The 15,742-nt window shown below is 41.0% G+C and overlaps 2 protein-coding genes across 12 annotated transcripts in view; one reads left to right on the forward strand and one right to left on the reverse strand.

Moving 5' to 3' along the window:
• Positions 1-8,057, reverse strand: part of aspg (asparaginase homolog) — a 31,059-nt gene extending 23,002 nt beyond the window's left edge. For 8 of the 10 annotated variants that reach the window (XR_014534039.1, XM_083544093.1, XM_083544100.1 and 5 more), the window contains exons 1-2: positions 7,719-8,036; positions 4,843-4,972 (exon numbers count right to left, since the gene is read on the reverse strand). Coding sequence is in view for 9 of the 10 variants with exons in the window: in XM_083544093.1 (XP_083400219.1) it covers positions 4,843-4,972; positions 7,719-7,989 (401 nt within the window). In the remaining variant the exon portion in view is untranslated. Of the gene's footprint in view, positions 1-4,842; positions 4,973-7,718 lie in introns of all 10 variants that reach the window. The other 2 variants (XM_083544096.1, XM_083544098.1) reach the window with 2 other exon arrangements.
• Positions 8,058-12,093: 4,036 nt separating this feature from the next.
• Positions 12,094-14,896, forward strand: arf6b (ADP-ribosylation factor 6b). 2 transcript variants are annotated; one of them, XM_083544112.1, is made up of 2 exons: positions 12,094-12,344; positions 12,574-14,896. In XM_083544112.1, exon 2 carries the CDS (start codon positions 13,318-13,320, stop codon positions 13,843-13,845), a length of 528 nt encoding a protein of 175 aa, XP_083400238.1. In that variant the 5' UTR covers positions 12,094-12,344; positions 12,574-13,317; the 3' UTR covers positions 13,846-14,896. The 2 variants fall into 2 exon arrangements, with proteins under 2 accessions (XP_083400238.1, XP_083400239.1); XM_083544113.1 differs by having other exon boundaries at positions 12,122-12,330.
• Positions 14,897-15,742: the final 846 nt, after the last annotated feature.

A 15,742-nucleotide genomic window follows, 5' to 3' on the forward strand; every position in this document is an offset into this window, starting at 1 on the left:
TCATTACCAGGAATCTAAAGATGTTTGCCAAACATTATGACTACATAAGACTGTATAAGAAAATCTTTCTTCTTCTTCTTTCGGCTGCTCCCATTAGGGGTCGCCACAGCGGATCATCCGTCTCCATACCACCCTGTCCTCTATATCTGCCTCTTTTACACCAACTACCTGCATGTCTTCCCTCACCACATCCATGAACCTCCTCCTTGGCCTTCCTCTTTTCCTCCTACCTGGTGGCTCCATTTTTCTACCAATATAATTCATGTCCCTTCTCTGCACATGTCCAAACCATCTCAATCTCGCCTCCCTCACCTTGTCACCAAAACATCCTACATGTGCTGTCCCTCTAATAAACTCATTTCTAATCTTGTCCATCCTTGTCACTCCCAACGAAAACCTTAACATCTTCAGCTCTGCTACCTCCAGCTCCACCTCCTGTCTTTTACTCAATGCCACTGTCTCTAATCCATACAACATCGCAGGTCTCACCACAGTCCTATAAACTTCTCCACCCACTCCACCCTGCCTGCACTCTTTTCTTTACTTCCCTAACACACTCTCCATTACTTTGCACTGTTGACCCCAGGTACCTGAACTCCTCCACCTTCTCCACCTCTTCTCCCTGCAACCGCATCACTCCACTGCCCTCCCTCTCATTCACACACATGTACTCTGTCTTACTCCTACTGACTTTCATTCCCCTTCTCTCCAGCGCATATCTCCACCTCTCCAGGCTCTTCTCAACCTGCTCTCTACTCTCACCACAAATCACAATATCATCTGCAAACATCATAGTCCAGGGAGACTCCTGTCTGACCTCGTCCGTCAACCTGTCCATCACCACTGCAAACAGGAAAGGGCTCAGGGCCGATCCTTGATGCAGTCCAACCTTCACCCTGAACCAGTCTGTTGTACCTACTGCACACTTTACTGCCGTCACACTGTCCTCATACATGTCCTGCACCACCCTCACATACTTCTCTGACACACCTGACTTACTCATACAATACCACAACTCCTCTCTCGGCACCCTATCGTACGCTTTCTCTAAATCCACAAATACACAATGCAGCTCCTTCTGTCCTTCTCTATACTTCTCCATTAACATCCTCAAAGCAAATAAGGCATCTGTGGTGCTCTTCCTCGGCATGAAACCATACTGTTGCTCACAGATGGTCACCTCTTCTCTCAGCCTGGCTTCCACTACTCTTTCCCATAACTTCATGGTGTGACTGATCAACTTAATTCCCCTGTAGTTACTGCAGGTCTGCACATCTCCCTTATGCTTAAAGATCGGAACCAGCACACTCCTTCTCCATTCCTCAGGCATCCTCTCCCCTTCCAGAATCTTGTTAAACAATCTGGTTAAAAACTCCACTGCCATCTCTCCTAAACATCTCCACGCTTCTACCGGTATGTCATCTGGTCCAACCGACTTTCCATTCTTCATCCTCTTAATCGCTGCTCTCACTTCCTCCTTACTAATCCTATCTACATCCTGCTTCACCAACTCCACCTCCTCCAACCTTCTCTCTCTCTGATTTTCCTCATTCATCAGCTGCTCAAAATACTCCCTCCATCTTCTCAACACACTCTCCTCACTAGTCAACACATTTCCCTCTCCATCCTTTATTGCTCTAACTTGCAGTACATCCTTCCCAGCTCGGTCCCTCTGCTTGGCCAATCGGTATAAATCCTTTTCTCCTTCCTTAGTGTCCAACCTCTTATACAGTTCCTCATATGCCTTTTCCTTGGCTTTCGCCACATCCCTTTTAACCTGCTGCCGCATCTCCTTGTACTCCTGCCTACTTTTCTCATCACTCTGTCGATCCCACTTCTGTTTTGCCAATCTCTTTCCCCTAATGCTCTCCTGCACTTCCTCATTCCACCACCACGTCTCCTTGTCTTGCTTTCTATTTCCAGATGTCACACCAAGTACTTTTCTAGCTGCCTCCCTCATCACTCCTGCAGTAGTTGCCCAATCATCCGGCACCTCTTCACCACCACCAAGCCCCTGTCTGACCTCTTCCCTGAACCTCACACTACACTCTTCCTCCTTCAGTTTCCACCATCTTATTCTTCTTTCAAACCTTACTTTCCTCCTCTTCTTCTTCGCCTCCAAAACCATCCTACAGACCACCATCCGATGCTGTCTAGCTACACTGTCCCCCGCCAACACCTTACAGTCTCCAATCTCCTTCAGGTTGCATCTCCTACACAGAAGATAATCCACCTGTGTGCACCTTCCTCCACTCTTATACATCACCCTATGATCCTCCTTCTTCTTAAAATACGTGTTCACCACTGCCATTTCCATCCTTTTAGCAAAATCTACCACCATCTGCCCTTCCACATTCCTCTCCTTATAACCATACCTACCCATCACCTCCTCATCACCTCTGTTCCCTTCACCTACATGCCCATTAAAGTCTGCCCCAATCACCAATCGTTCTTTTCTAGGTACACCATCTACCACTTCACCTAATTCACTCCAGAATCTTTCTTTCTCCACCATCTCACAGCCAACTTGTGGAGCATAGGCACTGATGACATTTATCATCATCCCTTCAACTTCCACCTTCACGATCATCACCCTATCAGAAACTCTCTTCACCTCCACTACACTCTTACTGTACTCTTCCTTCAGAATCACCCCTACACCATTTCTCTTCCCATCCACACCATGATAAAACAGTTTAAACCCACCTCCAATGTTCCTGGCCTTACTCCCTTTCCACTTGGTCTCCTGAACACACAGCATATCTACCTTTCTCCTCTCCATCATATCAGCTATCTCTCTCCCTTTACCCGTCATAGTACCAACATTTAAAGTACCAACCCGAATCTCTACTCTCCTACATTGCTCCTTTTCCTGCTGTCTCTGTAGTCGTCTTCCTCCTCTCCTTCTCCTCCTTCGGCCAACAGTAGCCCAATTTCCACCGGTACCCTGTCGGCTAACGATACCTGTGGCGGTCGTTGTTAACCCGGGCCTCGACCGATCCGGTATGAAATTCTCATTTGTGATCCGCATATTTGATTTGGCACATGTTTTACGCTGGATGCCCTTCCTAACGCAACCCTCCCCATTTACCCGGGCTTGGGACCGGCACTAAGAGTACACTGGCCCCCCTAATGGCTGGGTTAAGACTGTATAAGAAAATAATACTCATAAAAGATAGTACAATCAAAATGAAGGCTTGTTCTTATCTTGTAATTAGGTACAGTGTCTCAAAAAGCATTGTTCTTTTGTTACATTTAAATAATTTAAGAGCCTGAACAGGAACGTAAAGTCTATTCAAAAAGCACTGGAATGTCAAGGCAACTCATTTTTGTAAGACATTGAGGTTTGAGCTCAAAAGATGAACATTGGATTTAAATTTAAGATTTTATTTTTGCAGCTTTCCTGGTACTTACATCTGGAAATTACCTGGAATTCATTCTGCTGCCACCTTAATGAGTTTGATCATGAAGTCTTAGTAAACCTGTTCCAGTAACTGCCATGCAAGACCAAACCATGACCAGATCTTCTGTAGCTCATCTCTGCATGTCTTTGGGAAAATCAGACATTTCTGGTTCTTATTGCAATGTGTGGTTTGCATCTTGTGCTATGGGTTCTATACATTTTCTCTCAAAGTATTCAAATGGTCTATTGTAATACCTTTCCCCTTTTCCTCTGGAGGTTGTTGGTGAGCTCACTGTTGATTTTGGGTTTCTTTCTCACAATTCTCACAATGTTTCTTTTATTAAGGTTTCTTATCTCACAAGGTTTCTGTTGGTCAAATTGTTTATTAATAAAGAACGAACATACAGTTCTTTACCGAAGTACTGGTGTTCGGTAAACCAAGCTTTCTTTCTTTTTCAGGACATTCCAGATCGCTGTAGTTGCTACACCAATATTTGCACGATGCCTCGGATTGATTTTTTCCCCAGCTTTAAAATGACGTGCTTTTCTCCTATAAACAGCTCGGTGATCTTTATGTTGGCTTATCATTTTTAATAACAAATGCAGTCTTGTTTAATCAATCAGTTGTGATAACTGGGTAATAACTGGTTAATAGCTGGGTAACAACTGGGTAACAACTCGGTAACACCAGTCATTGACATGTTCAAACATTTTTGCACACGTAAACTTCAAGTGGTCTTATACAAAATGCACCATGTTCTGCTTAACACATCCACAGATAAACAGCAGGAAATTAAAACTGACATTCAAAAGAGCTCGTCTCATCCTTCAATCACAAACCCAAATATAAACAAATGTATTGGCCTTGACGTTCCAGTACTTTTGGAGCGAACTGTAATATAATTATTATTCTCTGACAAGGATGAATATTTCAATGTTATAGCAGGTATAGATTGTTTACTTAAATGATAAAGATCATTGTTAAAGCCTAGTTATAAAATAGCCACACATGTAGGTGTGACAGTGTTAGAATTTGGGCTGACAATAATCAACTGATTTTTTTATGTTTTGTTTGTCTTGTCAGTTGTTTTCAACTTTTAGAATTTTACTGATATGTTTACTATCCAAAAGGGCATGTCAAGGTTCATCTAGATAAAGTAATTTTCTGACAGGGAAGAATGAATTTGTTTGAGCTAACCAAGAAAGTAGAAAAGTCTTCATGTGTCTCCCGTATTGCTCTTAGGGTTTCAAATATCATGAATGCCATATATTTTGACATGTCTGGAAATATTACACATTTCTGATTCTGTAATAATTATATAAGTCTTACATACATCTCTAACAAATGCTTATGCAAGATTGGAACACTCAAAACCAGCCAACTGGTCATATGGTCAAAATCTCACTCTTTGTATTTATATATGTGTGATTATACTTACGCCAGTACCAGCGTGTTCTCTGGAGGATCGTAGTAGTCATATAGTCTGGTTTGCTGAGCATATAGCTCGTCATGCAGGATGGGAAGTTTGCGTAAAGCTTTAACCAGGGCATTGGGCTCAGGACTCAGCACTGCAACAGAGAGACGACAAAAGCATGCACCATTCAGAGTCAACTCGCAAAATAAAACAAAACAACTCCAACGTCCCCTTTGCACATTAATATACTGCATAAGCGATTTCTAGCAGACGTGCAACGCTAACATCTATTGCAATTAAAGTACAGAATTATTTACTTGTTGGCGACATCAATGCAGGATAAAAGTACAAATACAAACATTAAATGTTTGAACAATTGCATTTGACGCATTGGGAAATCCTTCAATCATTCCAAGCATAACGAAACCAGAAAAACTGCTCCTTCTGCGATAAGTAACCAAGAAACTGCTCGTTCTATAAAGGTCATGTTCGTTGGTGTGTGACTGGTCAGCATGAAGCTTTCAGTTGCAGCTGAGTGGAACAGTAACCAGAGCGAACCTCGAGCAAACCTTAGGGAGTCTAAATATACAACAGGATGTTAAAAGGCTTTTGGCTTTTGCACACAACATTGGACTAACAATAAGGATCATGGTCAATCATTCATTCATTCAAGCCATATAAACTTATATTCAATAATGATTTTGAACTCAGCAAATATCCTTGTGGTCCAGGTTGCTAACGGATTAGGCAATCAGATTCTAGAGGTAAATCCAAAGATCATGCAGGAGTTAAACTTGCTGATGTCTATCCTTGACCTGGGAGTCCATGCGGGGGTTTGTCTGAAAGCCAAGCAACTAAAAAAGGGAGATGTGTCATAACAGGATATGATGATTGGTATGTTTAACAGCAGACATTTACATATGCATCTGCTCTCTAGGATTCGGTTATGGAAGCCAGTGCTTTCAGGGATCAGCATGCTTTGGCTGTGCATGACTAAGAGCATGTACTCAAGTGAGCAAGTAAAAAATAAAATGTATGTATGTATGTATGTATGTATGTATGTATGTATGCATGCATGTATGTACAGTGAGGAAAATAAGTATGTGAACACCCTGCTATTTTGCAAGTTCTCCCACTTAGAAATCATGGAGGGGTCTGAAATTGTCATCGTAGGTGCATGTCCACTGTGAGAGACATAATCTAAAAAAAAAATCCAGAAATCACAATATATGATTTTTAAACTATTTATTTGTATGATACAGCTGCAAATAAGTATTTGAACACCTGTCTATCAGCTAGAATTCTGACCCTCAAAGACCTGTTAGTCTGCCTTTAAAATGTCCACCTCCACTACATTTATTATCCTAAATTAGATGCACCTGTTTGAGGTCGTTAGCTGCATAAAGACACCTGTCCACCCCATACAATCAGTAAGAATCCAACTACTAACATGGCCAAGACCAAAGAGCTGTCCAAAGACACTAGAGACAAAATTGTACACCTCCACAAGGCTGGAAAGGGCTACGGGGAAATTGCCAAGCAGCTTGGTGAAAAAAGGTTCACTGTTGGAGCAATAATTAGAAAATGGAAGAAGCTAAACATGACTGTCAATCGCCCTCGGACTGGAGTTCCATGCAAGATCTCACCTCGTGGGGTCTCAATGATCCTAAGGAAGGTGAGAAATCAGCCCAGAACTACACGGGAGGAGCTGGTCAATGATCTGAAAAGAGCTGCGACCACCGTTTCCAAGGTTACTGTTGGTAATACACTAAGATGTCATGGTTTGAAATCATGCATGGCACGGAAGGTTCCCCTGCTTGAACCAGCACATGTCCAGGCACGTCTTAAGTTTGAGAATGACCATTTGGATGATCCAGAGAAGTCATGGGAGAAAGTCATGTGGTCAGATGAGACCAAAATAGAACTTTTGGGTCATAATTCCACTAAACATGTTTGGAGGAAGAAGAATGATGAGTACCATCCCAAGAACACCATCCCTACTGTAAAGCATGGGGGTGGTAACATCATGCTTTGGGGGTGTTTTTCTGCACATGGGACAGGGCGACTGCACTGTTTTAAGGAGAGGATGACCGGGGCCATGTATTGCGAGATTTTGGGGAACAACCTCCTTCCCTCAGTTAGAGCATTGAAGATGGGTTGAGGCTGGGTCTTCCAACATGACAATGACCCGAAGCACACAGCCAGGATAACCAAGGAGTGGCTCTATAAGAAGCATATCAAGGTTCTGGCGTGGCCTAGCCAGTCTCCAGACCTAAACCCAATAGAGAATCTTTGGAGGGAGCTCAAACTTCGTGTTTCTCAGCGACAGGCCAGAAACCTGACTGATCTAGAGAAGATCTGTGTGGAGGAGTGGGCCAAAATCCCACCTGCAGTGTGTGCAAACCTGGTGAAAAACTACAGGAAACGTTTGACCTCTGTAATTGCAAACAAAGGCTACTGTACCAAATATTAACATTGACTTTCTCAGGTGTTCAAATACTTATTTGCAGCTGTATCATACAAATAAATAGTTTAAAAATCATACATTGTGATTTCTGGATTTTTTTTTTAGATTATTTCTCTCACAGTGGACATGCAACTACGATGACAATTTCAGACCCCTCCATGATTTCTAAGTGGGAGAACTTGCAAAATAGCAGGGTGTTCAAATACTTATTTTCCTCACTGTATGTATGCATGTATGTATGTATGTGAGCGCAGCCCTGCCAATCTACAGGTACCTCTGTCCCCTCTTGTCCCTAATGTCTTCATCTATGAATTAATGGTCTTTTAAGATTATAATAAAAAAGCAATAATCGAGAGCAGCGTACGCAGTGAGTGAAGAGAACACACAGGTGATTAAGTAGGTGTGAATAAGTGAGTAGGGTTTTTTTTTTTACCGTCATTGTGGTACATCATTCCTATTGTCCCTCCGGTGTTGATCACCAGCACGCGCGCCTCGGCGCTCGGACTCACATCCATCGAGTCCACGCTTTGACTAGCTGATATTCTTCTCCTGCGAGAGGCCCCCATCCTGTACAGAGACGACTGCGATTGAAACGCGTCCGACTGGTCAAGCTGGGATAATGTAGTGTGGGAAAGAGCTCGTGCCAGTGAAGTCATGTCTCCGGTAGAAGGGAGACCCGAGGTAGATCTCACACACTCCGCCATAGCTGTTGCAATGCCAGCGATTACAGCAGCCCAGCTCTTAAAGGCACAGTGGTGTATGGAAAGCCATTGGGGACAAGCTACTATGATTTTTATTTTATTTTATTTTTCAATTAAATTCTATTCATTTTTATTTGTAGCCGTATACCGCTTTTTACAATGGACATTGTCTCAAAGCAGCTTTACACAGATAAAGCGGTTATATGGTTTTATAGATGAATGTGTACGTTTATTGCCTAAGTTTGTTCCTTATGATTGTCTTTTTTCATTGACTATGTCTTTGTAGTTTGGATTGAATAAACTGAGGTATTTAAAAACAAAAATGTGTTTTACTCATGTGACATAATGGGTGTCCCATAGAGCTCTACACAAGCAAGATTCACAGGCTGTTGTGAATATTATGTTAGAGTGTGATGATAAATAGTTGTTTTAATTTGTTCAACCTTCAGACGTTTGGCATTTGAAATAACAATTTGTGATGCAGAGCATTTTTCACATTTTGGTGGGGATAAAAATATTTTTTTAAAGATTAGAGTAAGAAAAACATTGTGTGGATCCATATGTTTTTGTTATCATTATTCTTAATCTTATTCTTCTTTTTATTGTTCTTATTATTAATTTATTTATTTTTTTAATTATTATTATTTTAGTGATAGTATTAGTAGTTCCATTATCAGTAGTAGTAATTAGAAGCATTAATTTTAAAGTCCTGGTGGAAAATCTGTAAAAAGCTACATATTATTATTATGTGCACCTGCCTTGATATGAAGGTTCTCAAAAGTGAGTGATCAAAAGCTTTGTTTATTTCATTTTTCATATTATGCCAAAATATCTCAATGCTAAGATCCCAGAGTATTTCCATAGCTGCCTCATTATTGTTGCCACAGACCACACATGTTTTTAAATATTAATCCAAGTATAGTATTGTCATTTTAAATGCTTCATTTATTTGAGTCATACCTCTTAAGTCTTTAAAAAAAATGCATGATTTGTTATATTGTTATACACTGCAAATAAAATCAACTTTTCGAGCTCTTGCATGTTTCATAAGATAATCAAAAAGTTCATCTTACCCCATGTTGAAAAGAATGTAATGTGTTTAAAAGACCTTTTCATTTGTACACAGTGGTAAACATTTAAACTTGTTAGTCATTGACAGAAAGACATTTACTAAACTAGACCACCTTTTGGGAGTATAGCATGCCTTGGGCTGTAGCACAGGGGCCAAGCCTACATTCCACTCAACATGTTCACACCAACTGACTAAAAATTCTCGGTCTAAAATAGAGCATTTTTTGACATTATACTTATAGCTCATACCTAAGTGATATTTATCATGATGGGACTCAATTGCTTTTGCCCACATATTGATGTCCGTCCATCTATCTACTAAAACTTGGCTTATTCTCTTGTAAAAACAAAAGGAACTCTAGTTGTGTTAGATTTGGGTCAGCTTTGGCAAGATCGATTTGAGTTGGGGTGTCTGACAGCTCTGGTGATTTATATTCAGCTAGCCAACTGTCAGGTTTATAAAGTAGTTGAACTACTTGAGGTTATCGATAATATATATATATATATATATATATATATATATATATATATATATATATATATATATATATATATATATATATATATATATATATACAGTGAGGAAAATAAGTATTTGAACACCCTGCTATTTTGCAAGTTCTCCCACTTAGAAATCATGGAGGGGTCTAAAATTGTCATCGTAGGTGCATGTCCACTGTGAGAGACATAATAAAAATTAAAAAAATCCAGAAATCACAATATATGATTTTTAAACTATTTATTTGTATGATACAGCTGCAAATAAGTATTTGAACACCTGTCTATCAGCTAGAATTCAGACCCTCAAAGACCTGTTAGTCTGCCTTTAAAATGTCCACCTCCACTACATTTATTATCCTAAATGAGATGCACCTGTTTGAGGTCGTTAGCTGCATAAAGACACCTGTCCACCCCATACAATCAGTAAGAATCTAACTACTAACATGGCCAAGACCAAAGAGCTGTCCAAAGACACTAGAGACAAAATTGTACACCTCTACAAGGCTGGAAAGGGCTATGGGGAAATTGCCAAGCAGCTTGGTGAAAAAAGGTCCACTGTTGGAGCAATCATTAGAAAATGGAAGAAGCTAAACATGACTGTCAATCTCCCTCGGACTGGGGCTCCATGCAAGATCTTACCTCGAGGGGTCTCAATGATCCTAAGGAAGGTGAGAAATCAGCCCAGAACTACACGGGAGGAGCTGGTCAATGACCTGAAAAGAGCTGGGACCACCGTTTCCAAGGTTACTGTTGGTAATACACTAAGACGTCATGGTTTGAAATCATGCATGGCACGGAAGGTTCCCCTGCTTAAACCAGCACATGTCCAGGCACGTCTTAAGTTTGCCAATGACCATTTGGATGATCCAGAGGAGTCATGGGAGAAAGTCATGTGGTAAGATGAGTCCAAAATAGAACTTTTGGGTCATAATTCCACTAAACGTGTTTGGAGGAAGAAGAATGATGAGTACCTTCCCAAGAACACCATCACTACTGTGAAGCATGGGGGTGGTAGCATCATGCTTTGGGGGTGTTTTTCTGCACATGGGACAGGGCGACTGCACTGTATTAAGGAGAGGATGACCGGGGCAATGTATTGCGAGATTTTGGGGAACAACCCCCTTCCCTCAGTTAGAGCATTGAAGGTGGGTCGAGGCTGGGTCTTCCAACATGACAATGACCCGAAGCACACAGCCAGGATAACCAAGGAGTGGCTCTGTAAGAAGCATATCAAGGTTCTGGCGTGGCCTAGCCAGTCTCCAGACCTAAACCCAATAGAGAATCTTTGGAGGGAGCTCAAACTCTGTGTTTCTCAGTGACAGGCCAGAAACCTGACTGATCTAGAGAAGATCTGTGTGGAGGAGTGGGCCAAAATCCCTCCTGCAGTGTGTGCAAACCTGGTGAAAAACTACAGGAAATGTTTGACCTCTGTAATTGCAAACAAAGGCTACTGTACCAAATATTAACATTGACTTTCTCAGGTGTTCAAATACTTATTTGCAGCTGTATCATACAAATAAATAGTTAAAAAATCATACAATGTGATTTCTGGATTTAATTTTTTAGATTATGTCTCTCACAGTGGACATGCACATACGATGACAATTTCAGACCCCTCCATGATTTCTAAGTGGGAGAACTTGCAAAATAGCAGGGGGTTCAAATACTTATTTTTTTTAAATACTTTTTTTTTTTAGCATTTTAATGCTTTAAATTATTACCCACTGTACAAAAAGATCTGGATGCCTAAAGCATAAAAACAGCAGTTCTTCGGCACTGCATATTCATTTTGTGCCTGGAAACTCACTCAGTTCACCACTACTAAAAAACTTTCTTTCGGCTTCTCCAATTAGGGGTCGCCACAGCGGACCATCCGCATGTTTTGATTTGGCACATGTTTCTACGCTGGATGCCCTTCCTAAAGCAACCCTACCCATTTATCCGGGCTTAATACACCTAATTTCACAGACCGTAAACGGCAGTTTTTATTATATATAATATAGTTATTATTGCTCACGTGACCAGGATGGCCGAGTGGTTAAGGCGTTGGACTTAAGATCCAATGGACGTTTGTCCGCGTGGGTTCGAACCCCACTTCTGGTATATACTTATTTATTATTTAAATAATAATCACATTCTTTTAAAATATGATTAGATAGATAGATGGATAGATTACAGTTTAGCATCTTACCAGAATTGCTAATAGTAGCATTGTGCAAACTGACAAATACAGATAAGTACTTATATTTACAACAAATAAATGTAAAGGCTATAGACAGTGTAGAACAGATAGTTTTAATTGCATTCAAGAATGTATGTATTTGTGATATTTGTGATATGTGTGATATATGTCATATATTGTTTATTGTATATTCTCTGATTCTTTATTATATGTATCGAGTTATTTGGTGAATGCAGTTTATAAAACCAGATTGTCCATGCTTAACGCATTGACGCTAAATGTCGCTGTTGTTGCTGTGTTTGAGTCCGACTCCGCGCGTACAAAAAGTCGAATCTCAAATTCCCCTTTTCTGGTTTTATATAGTGCACTACTCAGCCCTCGGAGGAGATATTGTACCATAAGCTCTATTTAGGGCGCTGAAAAAGGGAGAAGGAAGTGGTTTGAAATTGAGCCATGGTGGGAATTCAGACGAGGCAACTGACAGGAAGTGGCGGATGAGTTTCGTCCACACCTTTTCCGGTTTTTCATTCGGCGCTTGAGAGGCGGCTGCCTGCTGGGGCAAACACCGGAGCAGAGCCTATTGTAGAATGGTGAGGCTTTGCAGGTAACGTCCAATGACATTTCTTTGGTTGAATGGGATGTGTATGAGAGTGTTGTACCAAACGCAGTAGTTTATTTTGTCGCATTGTTGTATAGTGTGTGTTTTTTTTTTCCCCTGACCGAGCTTGGGTTGGTCGGCTAGCTTAACGGCTAGTTCGCTAAACGGTTAGCTTGGCTAAGTTGTGCTCTGGCACTTCGGCTGTCTGATTTGCCTTCCTGTCTCTGTGTCACAGAGGGACGGCGGGAGAAATTCGCACACAGGACGTTTGAAATCGCTTCACATCGTCGTAGGGCGGCCCCGAAGACAGCTGCTGTGGCAGGGAAAAAAATAAAGCTTGCTCCCCGACGGGCCTTTGAAACCTTTCCCCTTCTTTCTAGTTGAGAAATTGCGACAGGAAAGAAGCCCTGAGTCGCGCGTTCACCCGCATTGAGGAAGTGGAAGAAGCAGCGCTGCTCGACGCCTCAGCCGGATTTACTGACAGCCTCTAAACCATGTCACAGGCTCGTTTAACCTCTTAATTCCCTTCAGCTCGAGGATTACTGTGCATTTCAGCGATTACAAGTGTCGCAACACGAGACGTTTCCACTCGAAATCGGTTGCTGCTTAAACGCTTTACTTTATCGAAGGAGACTGTTGAAGCTATTGAGACACACCTTCATGCTGCTGTCTGTGATCATTATGAACCTTGTGACAAATGTACATCCTTTCGTTCACTAGTTTCTGCTCTCGACTCGTCGTATCTATGATTGCAGCCTGAAGTTTGGTTTTCGCCTTGCCAACTTTTATAAACCGCTCCTTTGGGAGTTGACTCCTGGTTCATGTTGACTGACCACCTGGCATACCCACAGAGTAACTGGTCTTTCTTGAAAAAGTATACCCAGCACCAATTCTGTTACACTTTCAGGTAACATTGCCTGTTGGACATCCTTTTTTTTTTTTGTTAAGGTGAAGGAAATATTTATGAACTATTTAAAAGATGGGGAAAATGTTGTCAAAGATATTTGGTAACAAGGAGATGAGGATATTGATGCTGGGCCTGGACGCAGCAGGTAAAACCACCATTCTTTACAAACTCAAACTCGGGCAGTCGGTGACCACGATTCCCACAGTGGGCTTCAACGTGGAGACGGTGACCTACAAGAACGTCAAGTTCAATGTGTGGGATGTGGGAGGCCAGGACAAGATCCGCCCACTGTGGCGCCACTACTACACCGGCACGCAAGGCTTAATTTTTGTGGTGGATTGCGCAGACAGGGATCGCATCGACGAGGCGCGACAGGAGCTGCACCGCATCATCAACGACCGCGAGATGCGGGACGCCATTATCCTGATTTTCGCCAACAAGCAGGATCTGCCCGATGCCATGAAGCCACACGAGATCCAGGAGAAGCTTGGACTCACGCGCATCAGAGACCGCAACTGGTACGTGCAGCCTTCTTGCGCCACCACAGGTGACGGATTGTATGAAGGCTTGACATGGCTCACCTCTAATTACAAATCTTAATGACCGCTTACTTCGGCCTGGACTCTTTTTAGTTAAGAAGAAAACATTTCCAAGGAATAAATTTAACAACATTTTATTTCAATATGCTCAAAAAGTTTGAATTATATTTTCATTTATTTTTTGATTGTCGAAATGACCCCTTACCTAATAATTTATAGCTTTGAACAAGATTGGGTTTGCTTGCTTTGTAGCTTTGTTTTGTAGCCTGTTGGCCACCTCCCTTCATTAACTGTTGCTTTCTGATTTCATTTTTTTGCTTCCTAATGAAGATTTCTTTTTTTTTTTCATGATGTAGGGGTTTTTTTTGTTTTTGTTTTTTATCTCTGATTAATTTTTTCCTTTTTGACTTAATTTTTGGTTAAAATTTGTTCTTTTTGAACCCTTTCTGTCTGTTGTCTGTGTTTTTGGAGTCTTTGTGGGGAAAAAAAAAAAATGAAGGTCTGTTTCCTGAAAATAGTCCATGAATGTGGTGTTATAAGAAGGATGTTTCAGACCATCTGTAGGACAGTTTTACTGACAAAGTTGTAACAATCTTAATAGCTGAATGCGTGAGCAGTTAAACTCAACCATTGTCACCGGCATCACAAGATACTTAAACTGTATATGAGCCCATGGAACATTAATTATATGCAATCTATGATATTTACTCTGGAAAGAGCACATGACATTCATAAGCTGTAGAAAAGAAAAAAGGAAACTTGCTTCACAGTGTCACATGGTTCAAATTTGAACCCTGGGGTTCTTTATGTTGTTGCCCAAAAGTCAAGTAAAGCAGCTGAATAATTTTTTTTGTACGGACATTTTGTACCATTTAGGCTTATTTCAGTCTACCAAAATTTCACTTAAAGTCATAAGTCTTTAGAACATGAGATTGTAACCTACATTTCCACTGTAGTGTTTGCACCAGAGTGAACTGCACTTGCCATATAACTGAGGAATCTTTCCCATGACTCATTTTCCTCTCATTGCTTCGCTCATGTCAAAGACCATTGTACAGAGACTTAACTGTAATTGTAACATCCAATTAAACGTAGACATTTTAAAGATTTTACTTTATTCTTGCTTTGATCCATTATTCAGACCTCAAAAGTAATTTGTTAATTGTCTTACACACAGGGAGTTTTTAGTAGAAGGCAGAATGCAAGGCAGAAATGAGTAAGGGGAATTTTCCAGCAAATCTCTTTGCATTTCAAGCATGTGCTCATCATCCTGATTGTAAATGAAAAGCTGCATTTGCTTTAGATTTTTTAGTATTTTACAAATCAGGACATTGCTTTAAAACCTTTAAACCTACAATCCATGAGTTGTAGGAATGTAAAGAATGCAAGTTTAATATTTGATTTACCACTAGCTGAGTGCTGATTACTAACCTTCAGGAAAAATTGTTGGGGCTTTAGCTAGGCTTCTGGCATTGGGTCTGTTTTTTTTTTTTTTTTTTTTTATGTAAGTAGGGAAGTTCAAGGGGAACTTTTATCTCTGCTGCTCTCACGGTTTCACCTAACTAAGCATTCTTTACTGAAGTCTTCTTTGAAAACAGGATGCGTCCCTCTTAGTCCCCGATGGCCACACAGCTGCTAAACTGCTTCACACAGAGAAAGCTGATGGGAAGCTGCTGGTGTGCAGCACAAATGTTTGTCATGCTGCTGACACAGCTGTTATTACCGAGTGCTTGAGTCACTTGTTGAGTCGTCCACCATTTTGAAAGCACGATTAAGCGAGCGAGTCAGCTAGCTCTTCCCCTTCCTCCTCTCGCTGAAACAAGGAAACATTCACACCTGCCTTCATGATGTTGCTGACTGAACTTATGATTTATCGTTAGTTGTGTAGTCTAATCTGTAAGAGCTAATTACACTTGTCTGAGTATATTTTGAAGCTGCTTTTTTATGCATTAGCTGAC

Source organism: Silurus aristotelis (genome assembly GCF_946808225.1).
Source record: "Silurus aristotelis genome assembly, chromosome: 6".
NCBI classification, from domain to species: domain Eukaryota; kingdom Metazoa; phylum Chordata; class Actinopteri; order Siluriformes; family Siluridae; genus Silurus; species Silurus aristotelis.

Coding starts and splice junctions, on each gene's coding strand:
- arf6b (XM_083544112.1), top strand. CDS start 13,318: ATGGGGAAAATGTTGTCAAAGATATTTGGTAACAAGGAGATGAGGATA.